This window comes from Octodon degus, unplaced genomic scaffold, assembly GCF_000260255.1.
Source record: "Octodon degus isolate 3935 unplaced genomic scaffold, OctDeg1.0 scaffold00121, whole genome shotgun sequence".
Lineage (NCBI taxonomy): Eukaryota > Metazoa > Chordata > Mammalia > Rodentia > Octodontidae > Octodon > Octodon degus.
In genome coordinates, this window is record NW_004524697.1 from 8,157,793 (window position 1) to 8,183,354 (window position 25,562).

At 40.4% G+C, this 25,562-nt stretch overlaps 1 protein-coding gene across 2 annotated transcripts in view; it reads left to right on the plus strand.

The window, feature by feature from the left end:
• The window catches only part of Sh3rf1 (SH3 domain containing ring finger 1), a 163,218-nt gene that overhangs the window by 101,269 nt on the left and 36,387 nt on the right, over positions 1-25,562 (plus strand). For both annotated transcript variants that reach the window (XM_004640243.2, XM_023700099.1), the window contains exons 3-5: positions 312-407; positions 16,900-17,202; positions 22,575-22,685. In XM_004640243.2, coding sequence (XP_004640300.1) covers positions 312-407; positions 16,900-17,202; positions 22,575-22,685 — 510 coding nt within the window. The remainder of the gene's footprint in view (positions 1-311; positions 408-16,899; positions 17,203-22,574; positions 22,686-25,562) is intronic.

Consider the following 25,562-nt stretch of genomic DNA (forward strand, 5'->3'; position numbering starts at 1 on the left):
AGGATCAATCTAAACAGAAATTCAAGATGCTAGGGTGGGTGCCCGTGGGATTTACAATTTATGGATCCAAATAAGCAGCCAGCCACTTGTTTAGAAGTTCGTAGTTTTACAATTGTCTAAAAAAAGAGAAAAAAACTCAGATTGACTGATAGGTATCATTTAGCTCATGAAAACATTGAATTTGTGCATTAAAGTTGTGTCATAGCAGTTTTATTCATCTACTGTTGCAATTTGACTCTCGTTATTGAGACAGAAAATTAAACGACAGACCTAAAGGGATCAGGGAGACTCATGATTGGTTGTTCCTTCAGGATGATGTTCTGACTGTGATCCGCAGAGTGGATGAAAACTGGGCAGAAGGAATGCTGGCCGACAAAATAGGCATATTTCCAATTTCATATGTTGAGGTAAGTTCGTCTATGGAGTCTTGAATTGGGTTAGTCCTTGGCTTAGTAAATGTATAATAAATGTGTAATTGGAGTACTATGAAGTGCCCAAGACACAAAGCACCACAAGTGTTCTCTTCAGGGTCACTAGATGGATTAGCAAGAATTCCTTCATTCTGTCTGCTCTTCAGTTACTGAAGAGTGTGCAATGCCTGAAACCCTTTGTCTCCTTGCTACAAGCATTCCTCTGTCTTCTTAAAGGTACCATATTCCTACTTTCCATCTACACCATTTTCAGATGTTCTTTTCCATTTTCTGGCTTTGGGATAAGAAAGTTAATAAAGTTCCTGTGTTAGTTGGAAGATTTGTGTATTTATTTGTTTACATATTCCATTATCGGCCACAGCATCAGAACTAGAGTAATGATTCATAGAGTAATAAGTAGTTTATTTATTAAATAATTGAACAAATCATTCTCAATCACATGCCAGTAAATTCTTAGCCCCAGCTCCTCCCCTTTTAATCAATTAACGTTACTTAGAAAGCTTGTGGTCAAGCCTCAGTTAGTGAAGTCTTTTTGAGTATATAGAAAGTAACACCGTTTTATTATTTTAAAGAAAAGCAGAAATTAAAAATGAACTAAGAAATTACAGCTTATACTAGATCTTCGTTGTATCATCTATCATAAACTTTCCTTTAGTAATAATCATTTTTTGCTGAAGGCGATTTCAAAGAGTGAAACAACCACAGCCCAAACAACCAAACAAGGTTGTTGAGGTCACAAAATGCTCCTGGAAAGATACCTTTGTGATAGATAAACATAGGTTAACCAAGAGAGATGTGAAAGGGGCAATTTATGGCAGGAAGAACACCCAGGCAGGGTGACCAGTGTGTACAAAGGTCACAAAGTAAGAGAGAGCACACTGGTTATTTGGGGGAATTGAGAATGGTTCTGTTGTTTAAAGTACCAAAGCATGTATATACTTTAAGCATGTAAAAAGGAAAAGCACTATGAATTGTATTTTGCCATCTTTTTATCTGATTCTGAAGGTCAAAATGATGAATTATAGTTTTGTAGCCAGCACTCAGCTTCCTCCTTAGGCAGTGAGTTTACCAGAGTTTTCATTACAAATCAGCTTGTCTACCATATATCCATGGGGGAGTAATTCAAACCACATACAAGTCTTGAATTCTATCCATGCCTTTCAGATGTTTCTGTTTTTTGAAATATTTTTCCTTATTTAAAAAATAAACAACAGAGAAAAAGATCTTTAGCAGTCAATCCCTTTTGTACATTATTTGTGTAGTCGAAGTGTGGGTCATGGAAAACTACAGGCATTTCCAAATATTTGAATAATTATGTTAAAGATCACGAACAATCACAAGATTAGTAGTGAAAGCCTGTCTTTACTTGTTAGGTATTGTCAATATTACATGCTGACTCTTGGTTCGTGATGCATGAAAAAGCATAGCTGTATTTTTGTTATTGGGCAGGTGTAGATTGTACAGATAGGCATTAAAAGATCTACCCACGGGAAGTCCAGAGTCACTTCCAGTCTCTTGAGTCATTAGGATCATTTACTCTGACTTAAATTGGAAAGGTAAACTTCTACCAAGTGGAGAGTACTTTTGTTCTTTTCTCTCTTTCCTTTCAAATGAGTATTTTCCTTTATTTGGATCAGAATTTTGCTAGCTAAAGTATGGTAAACAAATCATCTGTCTTCAAGAGTCTTGGAACTTTTCTTTGATGTCAGGCCATCAGATTGAAGCTCCTGGTGGGGAGCAGAGCATGTGGAGATTAGGGGCACCTGTCTTAGCCCTGGGGGGATGGAGACGGAGGCAGATTTCAAATCCAGCCTACTAAACCCCAGCCATCTCAGTAGCATAGAGTGTTTTACAGGACGGTTTCAAACACGGAAAAGTAAACTATAGAAGTAAAAAACAGAAGCCTTTTCTTCAATACCAGTTTTTCTCCTGTTTTATAAACCTTATTTATCATTTGACCACTTTAGGGCCCAGACAGACTGGAATATATAAATAAATCATGATAAATGTTCACTAGTAGATAATTTTCTTATATTTTATAAGCAGACATTTAAATTTCCATCAATTTTAAGTACTTGGGTAGAAGGATTTGTTTGTTTTCACACTGTTGCCCCGGTTTCTAAAAGATCAAATAAGCTAATACACTTAAGGGGTTTAGCAGCCCTATGTCTTATGCAAAGTAATTTGGAGCTCAGATTAGACCATAACCCAGATTGTGCCAGAGTATAGTAATTATCAAATAAACAAACCACACCATCAAGAATAATGAGGGAATATATTCAGAGTTGGATTCTGCGTCACCATAACCGTACGTTGCACAAGCCTGTAACAAAGGCTCTAACTCCCCTTAAAGCCTTAGTGTAAGACACTCTACACTATTGAACAGAGGCTCCTAAAGTTGGTTTTGGCAATAGAAATCCCTAAGAGAATTGGTTGTGGCAGAAATTCTAAATTGGATGAGCCAGGTTGTAGCATTATGGAACTGCAGGGAGTTAGTGGTTCAGACGCTGAACTGTAGAACCGAGGAGAGAAAGAAGGAAGAAAGGGAAATCAAAAAGACAGCACCAGGACTGAGTAACGAGAGAATTGTGGGCAGGAAGAACTGAGGTGGTGAGATGTGCTGCCGGGCTAATTTGCCCTCCCTGCCTGTCTTCAGTGATTTTTCTCTTGTCTTTCAACATCCCGTAACTGTGGTCTCTGATCTTGACCTGCATTGAGTAAGGGGATAAAATAGTAAGAATAATAGCAAGATTGGCAAACAGATTTCCTATTAAAGTGAAATGCAAGATTCTTCAAGAGTTAAGTAGAGATGGAGAAGCTGTGGTTGGAGTTAGTGAGTAGGAGAAAAAATTGCTATGTAAGTGGTCCTTAATTCTGTCACTTGGAGTCTTTGATTAGCTCTTATATTGCAGGTTTTTTTGCTTTGATATCATTCATTATCATTCATGCTTTCTCTCTAGAAATTCTCTCATCGATCTTCTCTTTGGACATGCTTTAGATGTTGAGGATTCTATTCTTTTCAGACAGGCTCTTCCCTGGCCTTGGAGGTTGTGAATTTTTTTCTGTTCAGATAGGCTCTTTATTGGCTTGAACAAGTTGAAAAGCAGTGAGTGATAAGAGTTTCGTGGGGAAGCCAGGGGAATTCTTGAAGACACAGTGTGAGGTTACTTACAAAAGGGTGTGTTTATCAAGAAGTGTGTTGCCTGCTTCTCTCTTGTTTAAAAAATAACCAGTTTTTTACACAATGGGATGGAAGACTTTTAACATGCCTGTTAATTTGGAACTGACTCACTCGATTTCAGCAGTTGTTCAGATAAGGATGACACAATTCTTAGCAGGCAGAATGTTTGAATGAGGTAAGTGCCACATGTAGGATTTTGGATGTTTTTCAAATGTGGTAATATTGTAGGCTTATAGTGAGTTACACATCTTTATTAAGTTTCTCATCTTATTTTGATTCCTAGTCATTTGTTTGACATATCACTCACCCAAGTTTTTCAACAACAACAAAATTATTTAGCAACTTGCTCCTTTGCCATAGATAATATAAAGATAAGCATTCCTTGGCATCCAGTGTAGTAGGAGTGCCTCATCGACAACTGTTCTTCCTCTTTAGTTACTGCCAGAAAGCAGGGCTGTTTACTCATTCTTTAGATCTCACTCCAGATGTCATCCTTTTGATAGACTTCCCCTCACTATCTTGTCAAAATTAAGTCCTCTTCACCACTCACTTTACCTCAGATGCTCACTGTTAAAGTAGTCGGGGGAAAGTTGGACTGTGGAGCTAGCTGCCCGGCTAGGACTCCAGTCATGGCTCTACCACTAATCATCTGAGTGACTTTGGGCCTGGTCTTTGTGTTTTAGAAATCAAGAACCTTTGTATCGGATGAACTAATCCCAGTGACATTTAAGAATAGAGTCTGGCGTCCTCTCAGCTTTATAAGTGATTGTTATGATTAGTAGAACATTATTCCTCAGAGCACTTTGCTCTAACCATTCCAAGTCATTTGTTGTGGTGATACTGGAAGGGAGCCTCTGAGGGCTTTGTCTTCCTGGCTTACCTCTGTCTCCTGCAGTTCTTGTGCACAGTGAGCTCTCAATAAATGTTGCTCAGATCACTAAGGGTCAACCTAAGAACGTGTAGAAGAAAAGTTTCAAACTAAAAACAAAACTCGTTTGTAGATTTTTGCCCACTTTCAGTTAAATTTTTCAGCTAATATTCTTGTCATTCCCTGCCAGCCATATATTTTGTTACTGATGTATCTTGGTTTTATATCAGGAACTTACATTCCTCAAAGCCATTGGGGCTGTGTGACCTTAGTGAGATTGCTTTCTTTTTTTAAACTAGGCTGAGTGAGTATTTGGTTATGTCAACTTCAGAATTTTCCCACACTAAAATAATAGTAGCCAGAGCATGTGGTATGATCTTGTAACCTCTGCTGTGTATTTGTAATATAGAAAAGCCTCCCTGGTAGGAGGGCAGAGTGGAGGAGACATGGGCCAAGGGTATACCATTTCTGTTAGATAGAAGGAATAAATTCCTCAGGCTGTGGAGTAGAGAGTATTATTAGAATTAACAATGGAAAGTCAAATACACAGGACTCAGCACAAATGGCCTTAAAAGTTGTAGCTCTGGCTTTTTCTTCTATGGAGTTAGGGAACTAGAAGAGACGTTGTTCCAAACAAGTAGAGGTTGAGGTACATAGATTGAAATTGTCAAGGTAACCCTTAGAGGAGCTAAGAATAGCAATATTAATTTTACCATTTTTAAACTTAAAGCTTTTCCTCTAGAGAATAAGGACGGCAGAAGGGCAAAATAATAATCTTTGATATAATAATCAAAGAGTTGATTGAACTATATAAAAATGTTCTATTACATCTTTGAATGTGGTAGAGTTTTTTTTTTTCTTTAAAACTAAAAAGTGTAATCAATGTTTATAAAAGAAATTTAGAGAAATTGTTAGGAAGTTAGAAAGAGAATTAGGATATTGCCTGGCATCCAAATTTCTCCTTCAGTTATGAAGTACATTAATTTTTATAAGTGGAATTTAGAGATATTGTTGAGAAATCAGTAAGGAAGAATGACTATTGCTTAGCACTCTTTTTTTCCCCTTAATTCTAGCTAGCTGAATACACTGGATCTGGTGGGGGTTTTTTTTTAAGAGAAAAAAAAAGATACAGAATTTCAAAACAAGATGATAGGAAGGATGGATCTGGTTTTGAGCAGCATTTTTCTTTTTCTTTCTTTTTTTTTTTTCAAATCACTGTGGGTCACGTCTCCTGGGCCAGATTTTCATATCTTCTGAATGTTGTCATTAATAGAAGTAATTGTAGTTTTTCCTTCTGCTACAACGAGAAGGAGAAATGGCACTGGCTCCTAAAGTTCTCAGGACAAAGGTGGATCTCTTTTAAACTCTAGGAATAACTACTTAATGTGTATGTCCAGAGACACCGTCTCTCTGTAAAGAACTTGCTTAGATTAGGTAAGGAACTTTATGTAGGGCAGTTCATGCTCCATCTATTATTCAGTGGCCTCTTTCTAACTTAAGAGTTTCCTTTTGTTTTCCATCAGGAAAACATTCAGGGAGCTGAGATTCTAAAGATCAGTTAATGTTTATTGAGTTCTCACTGCCTGAATGGACAGTTTCCAGCACACTGAGCACTTTTATGGGACATAAAAATGCACACTCACTGCCTAGCCTTAATCAGAGCCCTAGGAAAACGACCAAATGGTGTCTGACTTCTACAGTATTCCCCGAAGAATCCTCAGATCCTTCAGCCTGGCTATGTTCCCTCATAGGGACCAGAGCCCTAGTTAAGGCTTTATCGATTATTCTGGAAAATGTATCTTGAAATTGCTGCCTTTACAGCCCATCTGAGATATTTCTTTGTCCCTTATACTTGCTGAATACTTACCAATTCTTCAAGTTCCAAATAGATACAGTAATTTCTCATACAGCATTTCTTTCCCAACTTTTCTGTACAACAAAACAAATTCTCTGAATCTCAACAAAAACAACCTTCTTCTTGCTTTGGTTATAATGCTATAATGCTGTTTTCACCATTCTTATAGGTCTGAGACCTGTTAGTTACATAGTTATTGGTGTGTAGTCACATAGTGATTTGTGTCGGTGATTTATTATTTTCTTGTGTTCCTTAAGAACATCTCACATAAAGTATATTTTTAATCTTTTACTTCTATAATATAATCATATTCCAAAGAAAAAACTTGAAAAGAACAAGAATAATTCCAAGCCTCAGCCTGTATGCTTTTGGTAAATATCCTTGCAGTCTTTTTCCTCATGCCTTTGTCCATATCAGTGTAGTAATATTGTCTGTCAGTTTTTATGGCTGCATAATAAACACTCTAGTAGCTAAACCATAACACAATTAAGCATTTTTAGCTAAACCATAATGTAATTAAGCATTTTTACTACTTTTTTAGATAAGCATCTTACTTAGGAGAAAGAAGCCCCTAATTGAGAAATGAATAATGGTCCCCACCCTGCCCTAGGCCCCTGCCCTGCCGAGCACGCGATCCAGGTGACATGCAATAGCTCGTGGCCTTCACAGTGGCACAGAATTCATTATCATCCAGCTTTGCTTAATAATTGCATAAAACATCCTGGTTTGGGCTTAAAAATTATGAAACCCTTTTGAGTTTTAACATGAAAAGTTAATTTTCAGACACACTTCAGTGTGACATATCTGAGGCTGCTTTTGAAAAAAGAAAAATCACAAAATAAAAAGTTTAATGTTTTTATTATTTAAATAATTTCATTATATTACTATATACATTTTAAATATTGCTGCCAAGGGCTTGCTAAGCAAAGTAGGTTCATTTTGCTTAACCAAGTATTAAGTAATGTTTCATATCCTATAAAGAAGACTGGATGAATATTCTACAGTGTTCTGGGCATTTTGTGACCATACGTAGCTTATAAATGGCTTGAACAGAAGCATTGTGACTGTAAAATCAATGGGAGAATAGTTTCTTTAATGAAGTAGAGTGTTTCAGCAGAGTTTTTCCTAACTGTTATAAAACATTAGCTTTTAATAATTAATGAAGTTGAATGACAGTGTGCCTCGTAGGTTTTACATGTATGCCAGGCAGAACTTTCTCCACAGGCTGAGAAAATGTACGCAAATGTGCAGTCACAAAAGTCGGTGCCCTCAGTGTTCTCCTTGACCGGATTCCCTGTTGAGCACCCTTCCTGCCCATCCCCCACATTTCCTCCCAGCGCGCGCGCACGCGCGCGCACACACACACACACACACACACACACACTGTAGGTATTAAGGACAGGGGAAAAACTTGTTCACTGATTTATTAACTGATTACAAATTACTATGGAATTTCTGTCAGTGCGTAATTTCACATTGACAAAGTTTTACTTAGAATTTAATGAGAATTCCATATTCTTTATCTCCTGGGGTGTTTGTGTATTTCCTCTGTAGTATTCCTACATCTGGTAATGAGGTTCTGGAAAATAAAATGTATCATTGGAATGTGTACTTTCAGTTAATAGGCATTTCTGATTTATGATGTGCATTTGGTGAACAAATACAAAATAGAAACATACAGAACCTCATGCATTGAAGATCCCATTGAGCAATGGCATGAACTGAGCCCAGTTTTTAAAATTATCAGGTGGGCTCTCTCCTTAGAACTGTGTTAGTTTGTAGATCTCTGGCTTCAGAAGAAGCAGGTACCAGCACCTCATGAGCCTGAATTTTCAGGGTGGAGTTTCCTGCTGTCTTTTAAATTGTCCTGCACATTCACTGTGTGTGTGGTCACGTAGTGTTTCTCCTAGTCCTTGCTGTTTTCTCCTTTAGGTCTTGCCTCCTCTAGGAGCTCAGTCATATCATCTGTATCTTTTTCGTCAATTATTCTTTTTGTTTTGGCTATTCCTTAACATAGGAGAATGATCTGCCTTTAGCTGTCTTCAAGAATGTATTTCATGGCTACTCTCTCTCCTCAATTGTGACTCTCCCTTTTCCTGGCATAATTCTCAAAAAGTCACTTACTACTTTTCATTGCCTCTGTCATTCCTTGCAGTTAGGCTGTAGTCCCTCTGGAGCATGAAATTGTCCTCCTGGTTGCCACTAACAGCCTCTTCTTAGCTCGTCTTTTGTCCTCCCAACAACATCACTTACTGTTCTTGATCTCTCTGAAGTCTTGCCTTTTCCATTTCTGGGACATTGGCTTGGTGGTTGGCCAAGGAAACTCAGTAGGGTCTTCCATACTCTGAGATTTTGAATGTCCCCCTTCTTTTTTCTTATTTTTTCCTGCTCTTTATTTTTTCTTCCCTAAATCAGAGGCCACCAACAAATGTGGTCTCCAGATAACTTTTATACTACTCCCAAAATGGTTTTGTTTTAATTAGTTCAGGTATAAAATCAGGAGATTTTTCATAAGCCTAATTTCTAGTTCAACAACAAAGCCCTAAATAAACACAAACATGCCAAGCAGTTGCCCCAGACAGAGAACACATTCCACTTCACCGAAAGTTCTGCAAATGTCCATACTTACTGTTGATATTTATTTGACCTTCACTCATTGACCTTCCTGCTTGAGCAAACATGTGAATTTGCACCTCTTCCCATTAATGTTATAAAGCCGTTGTGCTATTTCCTTGGGTCCTCTTCTCTTATGAGTCAGAGAAGATGTATCTGTTTCCCTGTTCACCTCATTGGGTGAGTAAAGTCTGTTGGGTTTGATCCTGGTCACCAATGACGTGAGCTTGCTCTACCTGGCACAGAGCTTTCTGCCTATGGAGTATTTTGAGTGGGATATCTTTGTTTGGAGTTGAGAAAAGGAGTTGGTGCTAAAACTTTACAGGCATAAAACTTAACAAACCATTAAGTCTGACTTCATTTTACATACGGGAAATTAGAGGCATGTACAAGATAAAGCAAGTTGTCCGAGGTAACAAAGAAAGCTAATGGTGAGTTGGACTCCTCAGAATTGTAAGGAAAGCCCATGTTTGTATAGCATTTTACAGATTACAAAGCAGTTTTTACCTGTGCTCATCTCTGTCTGGGGTATGCAGGAGTGATATTACTAGCCATGTTTTTTTATAGCTATGGAAAGTAGGGCCATGACGTTTAAATGGTTGGTTCAAGAGGACTCAGCCCGTGAGGGCAGAAAACTCATTCTGACTAAACCTTTTGGCCTTAGTTCAGGGTCTTTCCTGTAGTGTTCTCTGACACTATCTTTTCTAGTCCCTTAGCTCCAATTCTCTAGGGGCTTTCAGTGGTACGTACCTGTACCTGACTTCTGGCTTTCATTTCAAAATCAGAAACTAGAAAATGTAAATTCTTACTTAGAGACAGACAGACAGACAGACAGACAGACAGACAGACAGAGACAGAAATCCAAGGCCAAAAGAGGTAAAGGTAACTATAGTAAGCCAGGAGCAAAATCACTGATAGCTCCCCTTCCTGGCCTAGTGCAGGGTGGCAGTGACTTTGAAAGAGCCTTTTCCCATGGCAGGACATGGTAGGGAGGCGTAGTAGGGAGGAACAGGTCGAGTGTCCCATCCCCTTTGTCCTGCTGCTTATCTGAGTAACCCCTGTTTTGTCCCTACAGCTATTTAATGCTCAGGAGGCTTGGGAAATACGGGCCACAAGGGGTCAGGGGAAGAGATCCAACCTTTTTTTCTCTGTTCAGCAAATTCTTCGTGCCTAATGAGCCTCAGAAGGACAGCTGCCTTGTGGTTCCAGGGTGTCACTGATTTCTCTCCCCTTATGACTTCCAGAGGGTGAGACCTGAGCTGTCAAATCAAACACACAGGTTGCTGCTGAACAAACTGAAAATATGATGGAAGCATGCGATGCATTCGGATTTAGCGCCAAAGACAGAGGAGAACAACACTATGTCAGGTTTTCCTAGTGAGGATATATATATACTGTGGATGTATTGCGCCATGGAGAGATTGTACTAATCAGTTATTAAAATTAATTTTACTTTTTTCTTTTTCTTTTAATTGTGACAACTATAACATTTTAAAATGCTCCACTTGCGTAGTGCCTGTCCACAAGTGCCCCTCTTTCCCTTGAGAGTTCTAAGAGACAAATATTTTTATTCATTCAACAGATATTTACCAAAACCTAAATGGAGCTCCTGCCAAAAGAGAGGCTTCTATATCAATTTTTAAAAACTCCCAAGTAATTGCCTCAGTCTGTTGCATAATTCCTCTTCTGTAGGCGCGTCTTATATTATAAAGGAAGACTGGGCCTACTTTTTATATCATTCAAGCCCTAAAACCCTGTTACCTAAATTTCCCAGGAAAGTAAAGACTAACAGGAACACAGATCTCTCATTGCTATTATGTGAGACGTATTTTGCTAAAGTCTATAATGTGAGGCAACATATTTTTGTTTCTGCTAAGAGAATGGCCATGAATTTCCAGTTTTCTTTAAAGTATCTGACTCATCTGGGGAAGAAGCACTGGACCTCACAGCGCAGTGGCATGTTGGGGCACAGGAAGGCCTTATGAGGGCAGCTCTTCAAGCCAGGACGAGAGGGGCTCTTTCCTGGTTATTTCCCTATTGTTTCCTCACTGAGTCGTGTGGAAGCAGCAGTGCTCTCCCTGCCTTATTCTTTGCATAAAACCAGATGGTCAGATGGTTCAAAGCTTGCCCTGTAGAGGGAAGGGGGAGGGGGCGGGAGGGCAGCGGGGAGGAGGAGGGGGAAGAGAGGGGAGAAAGAGAGAGGAAAACTCCATTAAAACACTAGGAAAGTACTTCTTTTAAAATTTTGGAAGATTTTTTAAAGCAAGATGATAAATTGCTATAATGGAAAATTGATAAAGTTTTAAAAAATGTACTTATAAAAACATATTCACTTGGGATAATTTTTTAACTTGGACATATACAAACTATGTACCCAGATCATGTTGCATAAAGGCCACTTGATACAATCAATATATAGAGTGTTTACAGTATAAATATTTAAGAAAAACAACAATGGAAATATGGATAAAATATGGAAATAGGCAAATCCTAGAAAAAGAAAACAGATGTTTAATCTCAAATAGAACAACACAAATGAAATAATGGAATATAGTTTCTTACAGCAGGTGATTGTCAGCAGTGATTGATAACACTAATATTGTTAAGCTAGGGAAGCAAAGGGCTAAAGTGAGGTTTTTGGAGCACAGTGTGGCCATAGTCAAAAATATTTTTAGGCTTAGCTTATAGTTGGATCTAACAGGTTCACATTTAGCCTGCAGACACGTGTGCACAAGCATGCCAAAATGTATTAGATGATCTCTGTCTATTGGAATACTGTGCCGAGGAAAGGTATGCATGAGCCAGTTAAGGGTGAGAACAGCGTGGACTACCTGGCCTTATTTGTGTTAAAACTTAATCAAGATGATGCACAACCACGTCTACATAGAAAGTGGTCCTAAATTGTTAAATGTAAATTCATCTGGAAAGTGGGTTGAAAGGAGACATGTGAAGGACTGGCTCAAACCTTTGACTTTTTACTCCAGGGTGATCTGTAGTATTTATTTCCTTACAGAAAAGAATGCATATATGTTACATTATAACGCATTCTTAAAATTTTATTTCTCTTTTGTAAAATAGGTTCTTCTTAGACCTACTGTTTGTATTCTCTTAGCTCTCATAAAACCAAGAGACTGATTCATTTTTTAAAAAAATTTTTATGTATTTAGCACAGGGTCTACAGGGTCTCAGTATGCAGCTCAGACTCATAGTGATCCTCCTGTTTTCAACCTCTCACGCACTGGGTTTAAAAGTGCACGCCACCACGCCCAGTCTCAATCACCTTCTCAGTGCACCCCAGGGGCAGGGTCTGCACGGCACACCAGGGATTGAATCCTGATCCCTGAGTCTGCTTCAGCAGGCACTTTAATCTGCTGAGCTATCTAGTTGGCCCTGATCCATCTTTAAAACTTCATATGCAGTCGTCACTATTGAACTTAGTTCTCATTAAAATTATTTTCTCATTAAAAGAATGTTAAGTCTAATCTTTTTAAAAGGCCATATTGTCTTTAGCAAAGAGGACAGCTACACATACACAGTTCACTTTAGCATCTTTCATTAGCATATTTGCGTGCCTAAGGATTATGTTCATTGCGAGGACTTGGTACATGTGCGTAACACATCTCAGTTCTTATTTTTCACCCCCTTCCATTCTTTCCTCTCCATATCCTAGATTTTTTATTTAAGATGCCTTGTCAGTGTTTTCTCTCATGTTTATTTATACCCTCTGGTAACTTTCAGGGACAAATTCTTCCTAAATTTTAGGCTTTTCCTCAAAAAAAGGACATAAGGCATCTAAGATCAATAAGTCCCTTTAGCCCTTACTTTTTGCTCTGGTACACTGAATTTTACTGTGTATCCAACCTATATCTTCTTCAGGTTCCTTACTAAATACTGAGAAGAAGGTATTTTAGGATACAAATTTATTTTACCCTAAAATTTAAAGGTCATGGTTAGATAAATGTCACAGAAACCCATACTACTGAACTCAAACAAACATTCATAAATTTCATCAAAATTGCACTAGAAGTTTTTAGACTCTTTATTTTCTTTCCTGTTGTGGTTACCAAAGGTTAAGATACATGTAGAACAAAAGTCTGTTTAACTTTCTGCCTGATTTACCTAATGCCTCTACCAAATACCGAATAAACTTTTCCTTTTTTTAAAAAATGTATTTGGTACCTACACCGCTCAGATGTGTAGTGTTCCTCCTGTCTCCACCCACCCAGTGCTGGGATTACAGGCATGCACCACCACATCTGGTTTTGGTGGCTGGCTCAGCGCACTTGGGGGCAGGGCCAGCGCAGCGTGTGGTGCCAGAGATTGAACCCTGCTCCCTGAGCTTGCCTAAACAGGCGCTTAATCTGCTGAGCTATCTCGCTGGCCCAAATAAACTTTTCTTGCTGATGATTTTGTCTGAAATTTAGGAAAGAACAGAGGCATCGATATTAGCTTCTGCTGCTTCAAAACAAATCTAAAGTAATTTTAAAACATGACAACATCGGGGCTGGTGAGATGGCTCAGTGGTCTAAAGCACCTACTTAGAACAAGCTAAGCAAATCAGAGGGACCACGGTTCAATCCCCCAGCGCCACATGCCAGCCAGCCCCGCCCCCTGGTGGGCTGAGCTGGCCACACACACACACACACACACACACACACACAAATAAATAAAAAAAAAAATAAAAAAAAAACATGACAACATCTTGCTCACAAATGTTTGTGTAGATGGATAAAAATGAAATGCCAGAAAATTATACTAGGTAATTAGAGGAATAGAAGTAAAATAGAAAAGTGCTCTGTGATTTTAGTGTGTGGTTATGCATTGTAGCTGTAGAGAGCTAAGAGAGACATAGAAATCTGCAGAGCTGAGCTGCTCTGTGAGGAAGCTGTGATCAGCAGAGCCCAAGTGGCTACCCTGAGTCAGTCGGTGAGCGGCAGTGCTAGCACCACCGCGCTGTGTCTTCCGCCTGCCCCTGCCCTAGGTCTACCACACCACGCCGTGTCTACCTGCGTGTGCGTGCCTCTGCGTGTAGCTAGGGCTTTCTAAATATGCCAGCTTCATGGTGTAGCCATTTTACTCATGGCCGTATCCAGACTCCATACTGCTTATGTCCACCCTAAGACATGCACTGGATCATTCATGGCAGCATTGTTCTTAAGAGGTGAAAATCTGTTGGAAGGAAGGAGAAAACAAGATAAACACCCACTTTCAATTAGTAATCAAATGCACAAGTTATTATATATTTCATGGAAAGGAATGTTATATACCAGTTAAAGAACTATGTATTCATAGAGCAATGTGTACATATCCCCAAAAGCACATTTTTGAACAAAGGTAGCAAGGCATGAATTGTGAAAGGAACTTTTGTTGTGTGTCCATAGGCTCCTTAAGGGTAGAGACCACTTCTGTGCCCCTGTAGTTCTCCAGCACCCTTGCATTATCCAGCATAGAACAGGTGCTCGGTATTTATTTTAGTGAAGAAGATGGGATAAGAAAAAGGCAGGAAAGAACCATCCAGTACTTTTTTTTAGCTGAGAAAAATATCAAGAAATATAGGGCACAATGCCTTAATGTTCAGATATTTATATTAGAACACAGCATATGGATGCCTGAAATATCAATGTAGTATTAATTATAGTTGACACTTGGCTAGGTATAGACATGACAAGACCATGGTAATAGCTGAGAACATTTCAAAACAAGTACAGCTAATAGAGCCTCTGGCTTAACCCCAGAATTCATCTAAACGTGGTATCAAGTATGTAGTGCTTTTTTCTGTTCTTATTTTTGGACAGTGAATCTTTTTTTGTACTGGGACTCAAACTCATTACCTTGTGCTTGCCAGGCAGGGACTTGTGCTACTGAACTATATATCCCTGGCCCTGTTCATATTTTTGGCCTCAATAAAAGGGATGTCTTCTCAACCCTTTCCCCCATTTCCTACTGAGCAGAACAGGAGTATGCACTGGATGCATCAGATTCTAGTATACTGGTTAGATTGCTGCTTTGCATGCTTTGTGGGTGTAACATCATGGAAGAAGGCATTCTCTGACTTCTTTCCTCTGGCATTGCTGGGTGACTGGCCTTTCATGTGATAAAACTAATGAGTTTAGAATGAGGAAAGTGAAGTCGCTCTCTTCACTATGCTCTGCTTCTTGACTGTTCTTAGCCTATGTAGGAAACAAGACTATCCCGACATGGCTCCATGCTCATTAGAGCTTTACATTGAAGTTGGGGCTTCCCCCACGATACCAGGAGAGGCCTTTGATTCCTTTGGGCATTTGATTCTCTTGGGAACTGCCTAGAAGGTGGAATAGGCAGATTAGGGAGGATTTCTAAATTCCGGATCTCCTGGCCAAATGCTTTGGGCCACCCTTTCATAGCAGCTCGTCCCTTCATGCCTAGATACACATCAAAAGTGTCTTCCAACCTCTTTCTCTGGTTGTCAGAACTCTACACCTTGAGGAGGTGTTATTCTGCCTATTATTCTTGAAAGTCTATCCCATGGAGAAATTCCTTGCTTTTTAAAAGAGGAAATGTTCATGTCTGAGAAAAATGTGTCCTGTTAATTGTGGACCAGACAGGCCACCCAAATTGGAGTCCACAGGGAGCTATGGGAACAAATTGTCAGTCAGTTGGCAGTCATCTGTAGAAACACCAGGCTACTGGGCTGCAGTTAACACAGCTTTGTGAGGAACCTGGTTGTGCAGAAAGGGAGTTAATTCTTTAATTTGTTGTTAAATATTGACTGGCAGGATTTCCGTTCTCCTGTAGGGCTGTCTTACCAACAGTGTAAGAAGGCATGCTCTGGACAATTGAAATGGGTGGGAAAAAATCTTGGGCAATGTTATTTCACATGAAGGCATTTTTTTTATGAAGTGCTGAGGGTGTAATGCTGAGACCAGAAAATCTCTGTGCTTCAAGAGATTACCTTTTAAATTACCACCTGTATTACCTTTTAAAATTTTATTCTTTTTCATCTTATTTTTCTAGGAGATTAAACTATGTGCTCAATGTTTTCCCATTATTGTAGTATCTAGCTAAATTATATGTAGCTTGTTATCATTGAAGCTTTCCGGAAATGTTTCATTTTACCTCAGGGAAAAGAAAAAGCTAATGTTCTTTCCTTTTCTGCTGATCATATCAGCCCAGTACACATGGTTTGACCCCTCTGCTCTTGCTCTGCACTGGGGCTTTCCAAATCCGCTAAATTAGCTTGTCAGCAAGACTAGAATTTCATGTCTCACCCTATTATGATATGAAATTTGAGCACATAGGAAAGTAACTGATGCAATAACATGGCGAAAACATATTGAGAGTTTCTACCGACTTTACTGTGAGACTCCTGAGCACACACAGAAGCAGGAATTTATTTGGAAGTAGGGGCACTAATGTTTTATGGTTTCATTCTTAATCATCTTGATCATTTTTACCAAACCTGACAGTTGCTACTTTGGTGTTCAGTTGCAGTTTGCGTAGCAAATACCCAGTCCTTATTGGATTTAGGGTATTCAGCCAAATACCTAAATACCCTTTTGCTTACTCTCTGTAAAGTTCCTCAGTGAACTGAAATAGATCTGCATTTGATGCTAACAACTGTTACAATTAGACATCTTAGAATTTATTTTTTTAAAAAAAGCTTTTAAGCCTTTTTAGCCTTGGGATTTGAACCCAGGGCCTTGTGCTTCGTAGGCAGACACACTACCCCTGAGCGACATCCTCAACCCGAGGTGTTGCTTTTTCTTGATTTAATACCTGCCTATAACATAAATGCAATGAATTCGTAGGATTTGAAGAAAAAAACATCTCTTATGCAAACAAAACAAATGCCACGTGCAGACTTGAAAGTGGTAATTATAAATTTGAGATAAAGACATGTTGAAACTAAATCTCATTGGATCTTGGAGAACTATCTTAGCTTCTCGCGATCGCCTGTCGGTTGCTTCTGCAGTTTAACTCCGCCGCCAAGCAGCTGATAGAATGGGATAAGCCTCCCGGGCCGGGAGTGGATGCTGGAGAGTGTGCCTCTGCGGCAGCCCAGAGCAGCTCTGCCCCAAAGCACTCCGACACCAAGAAGAACACCAAAAAGCGGCACTCCTTCACTTCGCTCACCATGGCCAACAAGTCCTCCCACGCCTCCCAGAACCGCCACTCCATGGAGATCAGCCCGCCCGTCCTCATCAGCTCCAGCAACCCCACGGCCGCCGCCCGCATCAGTGAGCTGTCCGGGCTGTCTTGCAGCGCTCCTTCTCAGGTAGGCCCAGCCAACCCGGGACGGACTCCGCCAGAAGGCAGCTACTCACCAGGGTTTGCCCTCTAACGGATAGATGGTTCGTTTTGAACATTAGAAGGTCGTAGCTTTCCCGGGGCCTTTCTTCATTTTGTGAGAGAAATAGAGAATGGAAAGCTAGCCTGAGTGTTTCAGCATACAAGTAATTACTCAGTCATTGTCAGAGGAGAGATCTGAACTTACAAGATGAGTTAAATAACATTAGTTTCACTAAGCAATCACCCAGTTTTATAAAACCTTCTTATAGTGTTAATTCAGAAGGTCTTGCCTACAGAAATCTTACCTCTGCCCTAACTTGGATGGTCTGGTTGAAACTGGTAATGTGCAGCTTCTTGCATTTATATAGCTCAGTTTTATTATTTTCTTACAGAGAAAGGATGGAAAGAAACATTTCATTTAAATTACCAGTTGGCCTTGCTTTTCTTTATTTGAGACAGGGTCTCACTAAATTGCACAGGATGGACTCAAACTTCCTATTCTCCTGCCTTAGCTTCCTAAACTGCAAGATTATAGGTCTGTGCCACTCCACCCCCAGCTTGATCTTTTCAAAAAACTGACAAGTTCTTAAAGACTTTGGACCATCTTTAAAGGTAGCTGCACATTACCCCATGCCAGTAAAAATACATGAGATGATTACGAACATTGAGTCGTGTGGCATACACTTACCGAGCACTTTTACTATTAGACCCTTCCAGGCGGGGTGTGTATCAAAATATCTGAGATGTAGGACTTAATACAAGCCTACCAAAGACGGCTAGTTGTGTTCTGGCTCAAGTCGCGGGACCACTGTCATTATCCCATCAGACGCCAGCAGTGTTTCCCTCAACTTAGAGGTCACAGCCTGGTCCGAAACAACCTGCCCCAGCAAGAGAAACTTCTCCCTAGTCATGTGTCCTTTTTTTAAAAAAGCACTCAGATTTTACATTTACTTCATACTATAGCTTTGAGGTGTCTTCTTCTTCTTTTTTTTTTTTTAATGCAGTTATTACAGTGTGTACAGGGTATCACTACGCAAATGGGACTCATAGTGATCCTCCTGTTTTCAGCCTCCCAAGTGCTGGAATTACAGGTGTGTGCCACCACACCTAGTCTCAGTCACCATCTCAGCATGCCCTGGGGCTGGCATGGTAGGCCGGGGATTGAACCCCCGGCTCCTGCTTCTGCCTAAGCAAATGCTTTAATCTGCCAAACTATCTGGCTGACCCTAGCTTTGGGGTTTCTTTTTTCTTTAAAAATGGAATTATTTCTCTTATTCCTTTCTTGCCCCTTAAACAAAGTGAAGGAAACATAGTCTTGGTCCTCAAGAAGTTTATGGTTATATTGGATCACAGAGTAAACATTTACAATATAGCTCTTGATATTCCTTGAAGACTTCCATAATTTATTTTTTGGGGTGTATTTGAAGCTATTCCTTGGATTCATACTAGGAGTGAATGTTAGAAGTTAAATACATTCACTTTCTGAATGGGTTGTGGTTGATGTATTATTTTCTAGATGTTAAGTCCACAGAACTTTTAATTTTTCTGAGGGAAATCACACACACACACACACACACACACACACACACACACACAAATGCAGTAAGGATAAGAGTCTGTTTTATTCATTGATAGCATCCCATAGTGAGCACTCAGTAAAGACTTGTTGAATGAATGAATCCATTGAAAACTGGGTGGAGGAGATCCACTTATTTTCCTTGTATTCATCCCTATGTAAAACATAGTCATGAACTGTAGATCAGAGCTCAAAATACTGAGTGAGATGACCCTGTAAAATTCAGAATGGAAGAGTTTCTATCAAGGTCCTGAAGGACCAGGCTAATAAAGACAGCCAATCACTACGAGAACTGGTCACTTTTTCTCTGGTGACCTAGCAACGTTGCATAGTGAGGTTTTCTTGACATTTGAGACAAGTGTCTGCTGAGCCTAGTAACAGGGTAGAATAGCAAGAGCTTTGAAAATTACTCTTTTGGCAATAGAATGAGAAGAGAAGGGAGGATAAACTGAGGGTGTGCATCCTGTGCAGAGGAGTCTGCAGTCAGGTGCGAGCATGCCTACTGCTGCCGCACCGGAGCTGGGAATGAAGACTGTAAAGCAGAGTCACTTTTGTTTGGGTTTGAGTAGCTTAGGAAACAAGGCTCTTCTGTGTTCCATGAAAACAGTTTCCCTTTGCCCAATTGCCCCTCCTCCTGTATTCCTGTTTTCAGGCGTGGCGTTTTGCCTCAGGGAGAAGTTATTTCTAGAAGAGGATGGGAGGTGTTTGAAGTGCTGCCTGATTTCTCCACCTAGGTTTCCAGAAAACACCACTTATCTGAGGCACTGTGTACATGGGAGTGAGCCGCAGCCCCCAGGAAAGCCCCGAGTTCCTGTAGCCTGCGTGATGTGTTGTCTGTTAGCCATGGAGATTGGTGTAGGTGGGAGGGTGGCCACGGGAGCGGCCTTTCTGGATGCTCAGCCTGTGCTCAGAGTGAACAGAGGCCCTGTAAGTGCCTCTTGGCATTGGCCTGATGTCTGTCATTATTTTCTCCTACTCATCCTCTTTCTTCTCAGTTTTCTTTCCTCTTACTCTTTTTTCCTCTTTGTATGTTAATTGGGATTAGGCTTGATCACACTTATTAGCAAATCAGAAGGAAGAGGCCTAAAGAACTTTAGAATTTGACTTTCTCTTATCTGAACAAACCCTAGATAGAAGGAATCTGGTGCTGGTGTGGGACTTCTCAGGATTCACTTTCCAGCTCGCCTTTCCTCATGGAGAAAGTCATGTCCTCATGTTTCCAAGTGGCAGTGAGACATCTTACTGTCACACGCAGGTGTCAGGAGCAGAAGTGGGCAGAAGGGGCTGAGGGCTTGCTTGCCATTGTATTAGCTGACTGTGCAGTGGTGACCGCAGTGCTGGCTGGGTGCCTGCAGTTGTATGTGGATGTCCCTGGCTGATCGCTATAAAAGCAATGATGGTGCGTGCAGCTGTGGCATTTTTTGTGCTCTTCTGACCATATCTATGGTATTTCTTGGTTCCTGCCAACTGGAAGAGTGCTTCATGACATCGAGTGTTTCTGTATTGGTTTTGTCTTTCCACTGGCCACAAGGGCAGCAAGAAGTCCCCTGCAGCCAGTCCCTTTCTTATGGAAGAGACTGAACTATGCATTGCAGTTCCATGACAAGGGACAAGCACCGCAGAACGTAGGCTGTCTCTTCAGGGATTGATTCTGGACACGCTCATCATCGCTGGCTTGGTCTGTTCCTTGGCTCCCCTGCTAGGAGTAGCCCTGCGTTAAAGTGGTACTTGTGAAGTTCTTGGTGTTTTGTGTTCCCTTCCTTATCTGCAGGGGCAGAGACCTTAGGGAGCCTCTGGTCCAGAGAAGGAAAGTGATTTATCCCAGGACCATGCAGTTACTGGCAGTTATTTGTTCCGACCCCCACTCTGGAGCCTTTAGAAAAATGTCAGTCATTAATTAATTTCTCAGATATTTCTAGGGTCAGTCCCAGCAGACTGTGGTTTCTTGTTTGGTTGGTTGTTTTTACTGTTGATGATGTTTTTGCTCCAGAGGTTCTTTGATATTGATACGGTGTTGAGATGAACGTTGTTGTGCTTGTGAGAAAGCTACCCCTTTTGTGTGGTGCCAGACTTCATGTGTCTTTGGAATGGAACTATGAAAAGATGTAGGGGGGTGAAATCCCCAAAGGCCTTATTCTAGAATGGAAAACTGGTATGCTTTGTATGAGGAAGTGTCTTAGTTACTTTCTTGTCACTGAGACAATACCAGACCCCCACAACTCCAAGGAGGGAAGGTTTATTGGATCATAATTTGTAGAGGTTTCAGTCCATAGTTGGCTGGCTGCATGGCAGGGCAGGATGGTGGCATTGTGGCAGGGCGTGGCAAAGGAGGACTGCTCAAGGCACAGTGGCAGGGAGCAGGGACATGCAGGGCGAGAAGGGAGACAGTCACTTCCAGGCCGTGCGCCCAGGCCCCTCCCCCTTCAGCCAGGCTTCCGCCTCCCAGCACCCCATCACTGGGACCGGCAGTGGGCCACTCTGCTGGTGAGTACCATGCCCTGTGGTCTCCTCCAGAGACCTTGCCTTTGAGTTAGTTCACGAGGTCTTGCAGAGTCATCTAGAAATAAAGCATAACAGAAAGACTTGAAAAGTGGGGTACAGGTCATAGGCCAGTCAGCAGATGAGAACTTGAGGAGAAGCTCTGTACTCGTGGCCCCTCTGAATCTGCTTAGGCTCATGTGTTAGCATTAATTAATGCACGGACTCAAAAGATTGTGGGCTCCTTGTGTGACTCAGATTTATTTGTGAAAATAATTTGTGTGTCTTAATGAGGGTAATCCTTGACCTTGGTGGGGCTTAACCTAGTGGGAAACTGAGTTTCCTTAGATGCCTCAAGGAACTAATCTCTGAACTTTTCCTTGTCTTGATAATCTCTTTCTTAATTTATGGCAACTGAATAAACTATGTTTGGGACTATACTTTTACTATAAGCCTAGGATTTTTGGTCTATCCTTATTTCCTTGGAGAAATAAAGCAGCAGCCAACCACCTAGCTTCTGTGCATTTTAGAAGAAAGCCAGTGTTTGCTCAGGACCCCATCCTTATTTCTGCAGCATCGTGGAACACCACTGCATTCTGCAGCTGGGCCTGACCTGCAGCCTGAGTGAAATTGATTGAGTAATTGAACACAGGCAATGAAATGACCTGAATAACTCAATTTCTTTCTAGTAAATTAATCTTGCGCAGTATCATGGATAAGACACCTTTGAAAACAATTAATTTGGCTTGACATTGTTCCTTTAAAGGTTTTATAAATAATTGCCTGCTCTACGGCATGTCCAGGCAGGTACATTTTAATTATGCATCCCCACTGAACAGTAGAAGTCATGAAAAATCGTCTTGAAAATAGCGGACTGCCTTGAGAATTCTGCGTAGAGTTAGCATATTGATAGACAGGTGGTTGTTCAGCCATAGCTCACCTTAACGGGGTCTTTAGCACAATTACTGGAAGGCTGATAGAGCCCAAGGCTGACCGCTGAAGGGTCAGTGATACATGGTGGCATGAACGTGAGGCAGCATGTTGTTATGACGCCAACAGCAGCTGAATGCTGTAACATGTTGTAGTGACCAGCATTTGTCACATGGCTGCCCAATATCCAGCCAAGTGCCTGATACACGGTAGGTAGGCAGTAAATTTGGGGTGAGTAAACTGAAAGGGGTTCTGACTTCTCAAAATAAAAGAAGGTACACATTTTTATTCAATGCCACTTGCTGCCAGTATGATCTGCGGAACTGAACATGGTCTTCTTTTTAGCAACTCCTTTTTGTTGTTGTTCCTGGCAGGTTCACATAAGTACCACCGGTCTCATCGTGACTCCACCCCCAAGCAGCCCAGTGACAACAGGCCCCATGTTCACCTTCCCGTCAGACGTTCCCTACCAAGCTGCCCTTGGAGTGAGTATATCATTTTTCTGTCTCTGTTTCTCTTTTAGGGACATAGTCATGTCAGCCTGGCACGTGCCTCCCGCTGTCATCGGTGGCTTTCATCCTTTGCTCCGCTAATCTTAGGAAAAGTTAGACGTTCTCTTGCCTGCAGCCTGCACCTTTTTTTAACAATGAGAGTCAACTTCAGTGGTCTGATGCTGTTAGAAGAACTCTGAAAAAAGTGCATTTAAATTTTATTGCAGTTCAGCCTGGTTTCCTGCGGGTTTAGCCTTTTATTTCTTTGGAGTTTCTAGATCCTGCTTATTTCTTTTAAAGATACATTTATAGAAATACTGAGAAAAATGGATCTCAAAGGCTAAATGGTTTGCTTTTACATGATAAATTTATAAAAGTCTCTACATGTAGGATTCATTGTTTAGTTCCTCATCTTCTCTTGGTGTAGTGCATAGCTGTGGTACTTGTAGTCTTGATTTTATTTTTTTTCCTTTTAAAAACATACCATCCTACAGGTAAGGTCTAATCACTAATTGCTTAAAAGCATCCAAATGGGAGAAATTAATGGGGACAATTAGAATAGATACAAAGAAGAGGAACATGGTAGAAAAAAAAGTAAAAGTGAAGAAACAAGCAAATGCAGCTTTAGATAGTAGAGAAAAACCATAATCTGTACTTCCTAAATTGTGGGCAGTTGAGCTACAAGGACCTCGCAGTTGTTTGACATCTCTCATCGAGACTAATGCTTTGGCTCTTACTTTGAGACTGTTTGTTCCAGCACTGAGTTGAATAAGGGCAGAAAATATCATTAAATCAGGTTGCCCCATACCAGGACCATGGCGTGACCCTGACCCAGCACACTCGAGTAACTGGTGGTGATGCTCTTAGAGAGATGGTAAAGCTTCATGGTCAGACAGATTTGGGATGAAACGTATCTGGACTTGAAGTCCAGCTCCACCACTTGTTACTTAACCTTGGAAAAGTTCCTCAGCTTCTTTAAGCCTCAGTGTCCTTCTGGTAAAATGAAATTGCTGGTATCTGTGTCAGAGAGTGAGAACATAAGAGGGACAGCTATGTACTGATCTTGTTATTGGCCTCTAGTTTGGGCTGTTACAAGGGAAATCTGTGACCTGTGCCACTGTTTGCCCTGAGAGTGCTTTGGAAGACCTCGTTCCCTTTGTTATAGTGTTCTTTGCTCTCTGCTTCAGTAATAGTGGGGCCTCCACGCAGCTGGTTTGTTTTCAGGTTGTGGACTTGCATTATGTTGTAAAGATTATCTTTCTTATGCTAGACTGCGGAGAGCCAAATATGTAATCCATCTAATGAGGACCTCACAGTGTATTGGTCAAAATGTTGGCTCCGTCTAGTTTTAGTGCCTTTGTTTTCCATTGGCTTCATCTTTCTTACTTTATGTTTATTGCATTTGATAACATTTTATAAATAATCAAAAACTGATTTTGAAACAAGGCGGGGTGTAACTAAATGCAGAGTTGTTACCTAACTTGACTTTTGAAAACCTTTTATAGAGTTAAGCATATTCTTTAAATGGAAGTTAATAATATTCTAGCTAGAGGTTAAAGTCCCCCTTTTTTTCAATGTTCCCTGAACAGTTATGGTCTCCTTGATAGTGCAGGAGTGAAGGAGATGTTGCCTAATTCACCTGGAGAAAGATGAAGTTAGTTAATATTTATTAAATTTGGTTTCCATGCGATCCTATTATCCCAGGATGCTTGACCAGAGCCAAATTTCATAACCATCCTGCCTCTTACTCTCCAGGGGAGACTCTCCCCTTTCCTTCCCACTCCCAGTAACGCACACAACCAGTTGGTATTTCCATTTCCAGATGACAACCTTGTGTGGAAAAATTCTAACTTGATTTCTTAAGGGGGGAAAAAAGACTTTTCTGATCCTAGAAAAATTAATTAGTGGAAAAGACTTAAGGCTGGCTGCATTTCAGCACTTACGAGCTGAACATTTTACAATATAGTAAATGACCAGTACCTCTTAGCTAGGGGCTTACTGTAGAGCAAGTCAATGGAACAGGTCACAAGAGAGGGTGAATATATAAACATTTGACCACTTTATCCTAGGATTATATAAGAAAGCCTGCATGTTAAACAAGAGAAAGATTTATTAAACAGTATGTTGACTATGCCAACTCCATTAAATGAAAAATTAATTATAAACAGACTTGCCTGTCATCTCTAGAGATGTCTGGATCTCAGAGTTCCTAGTGGCTTGGCAGAAAAGTTTAGATTTAACGTGCCAGGTTTCAGTAGAGAAATTTCAAGATTATGTGTATTCAGCATCTTACATTAATTGTGGCAAATATTCTATTTAGAATTTGAAATACTTCTGCAGTCTTTGAATACTATCACAGGCAATGTATGCAGGTTAGAAGAAAAGAAAGCAGGCATTTTCAGGATGTGAACCGATAGGTAGTAAGTGCCACCACTAGCATAGGAAATGAAAATTATTTCAAGTGCTTTTTTCATAAATTGAGACTTTTTAATCTGTTTGGAGTTTGAAATTATGAGCATATGTTCCCATCCGTTTCGTATATAACAGCATCATGAGCAAAGCTGGCCACACACCTATCCAGAGCAGACTTTAAGCCATAAATGTTCTTTTTGGGTTTTTTTAACTGATTTTTGTGGGATGAAGAGAGCAAAGATCTTAGTTTTGTGTTTTCTGTACATGGGAAAAGAATTTCTTAAATAAGTGACTAATAATTCTCAGTCCTCTGTGCCAGCTGAGAGGTGATTAATGTTAAAGTGTCACAGGTAGCCAAGGTTAATGAAGGCCACACATCTCCCATGGCCAATTTGCAACCAGATTGAATTCCCAAACATGCATCCCTAATTAAAAGTTTTATATACGCATGACTGGTAT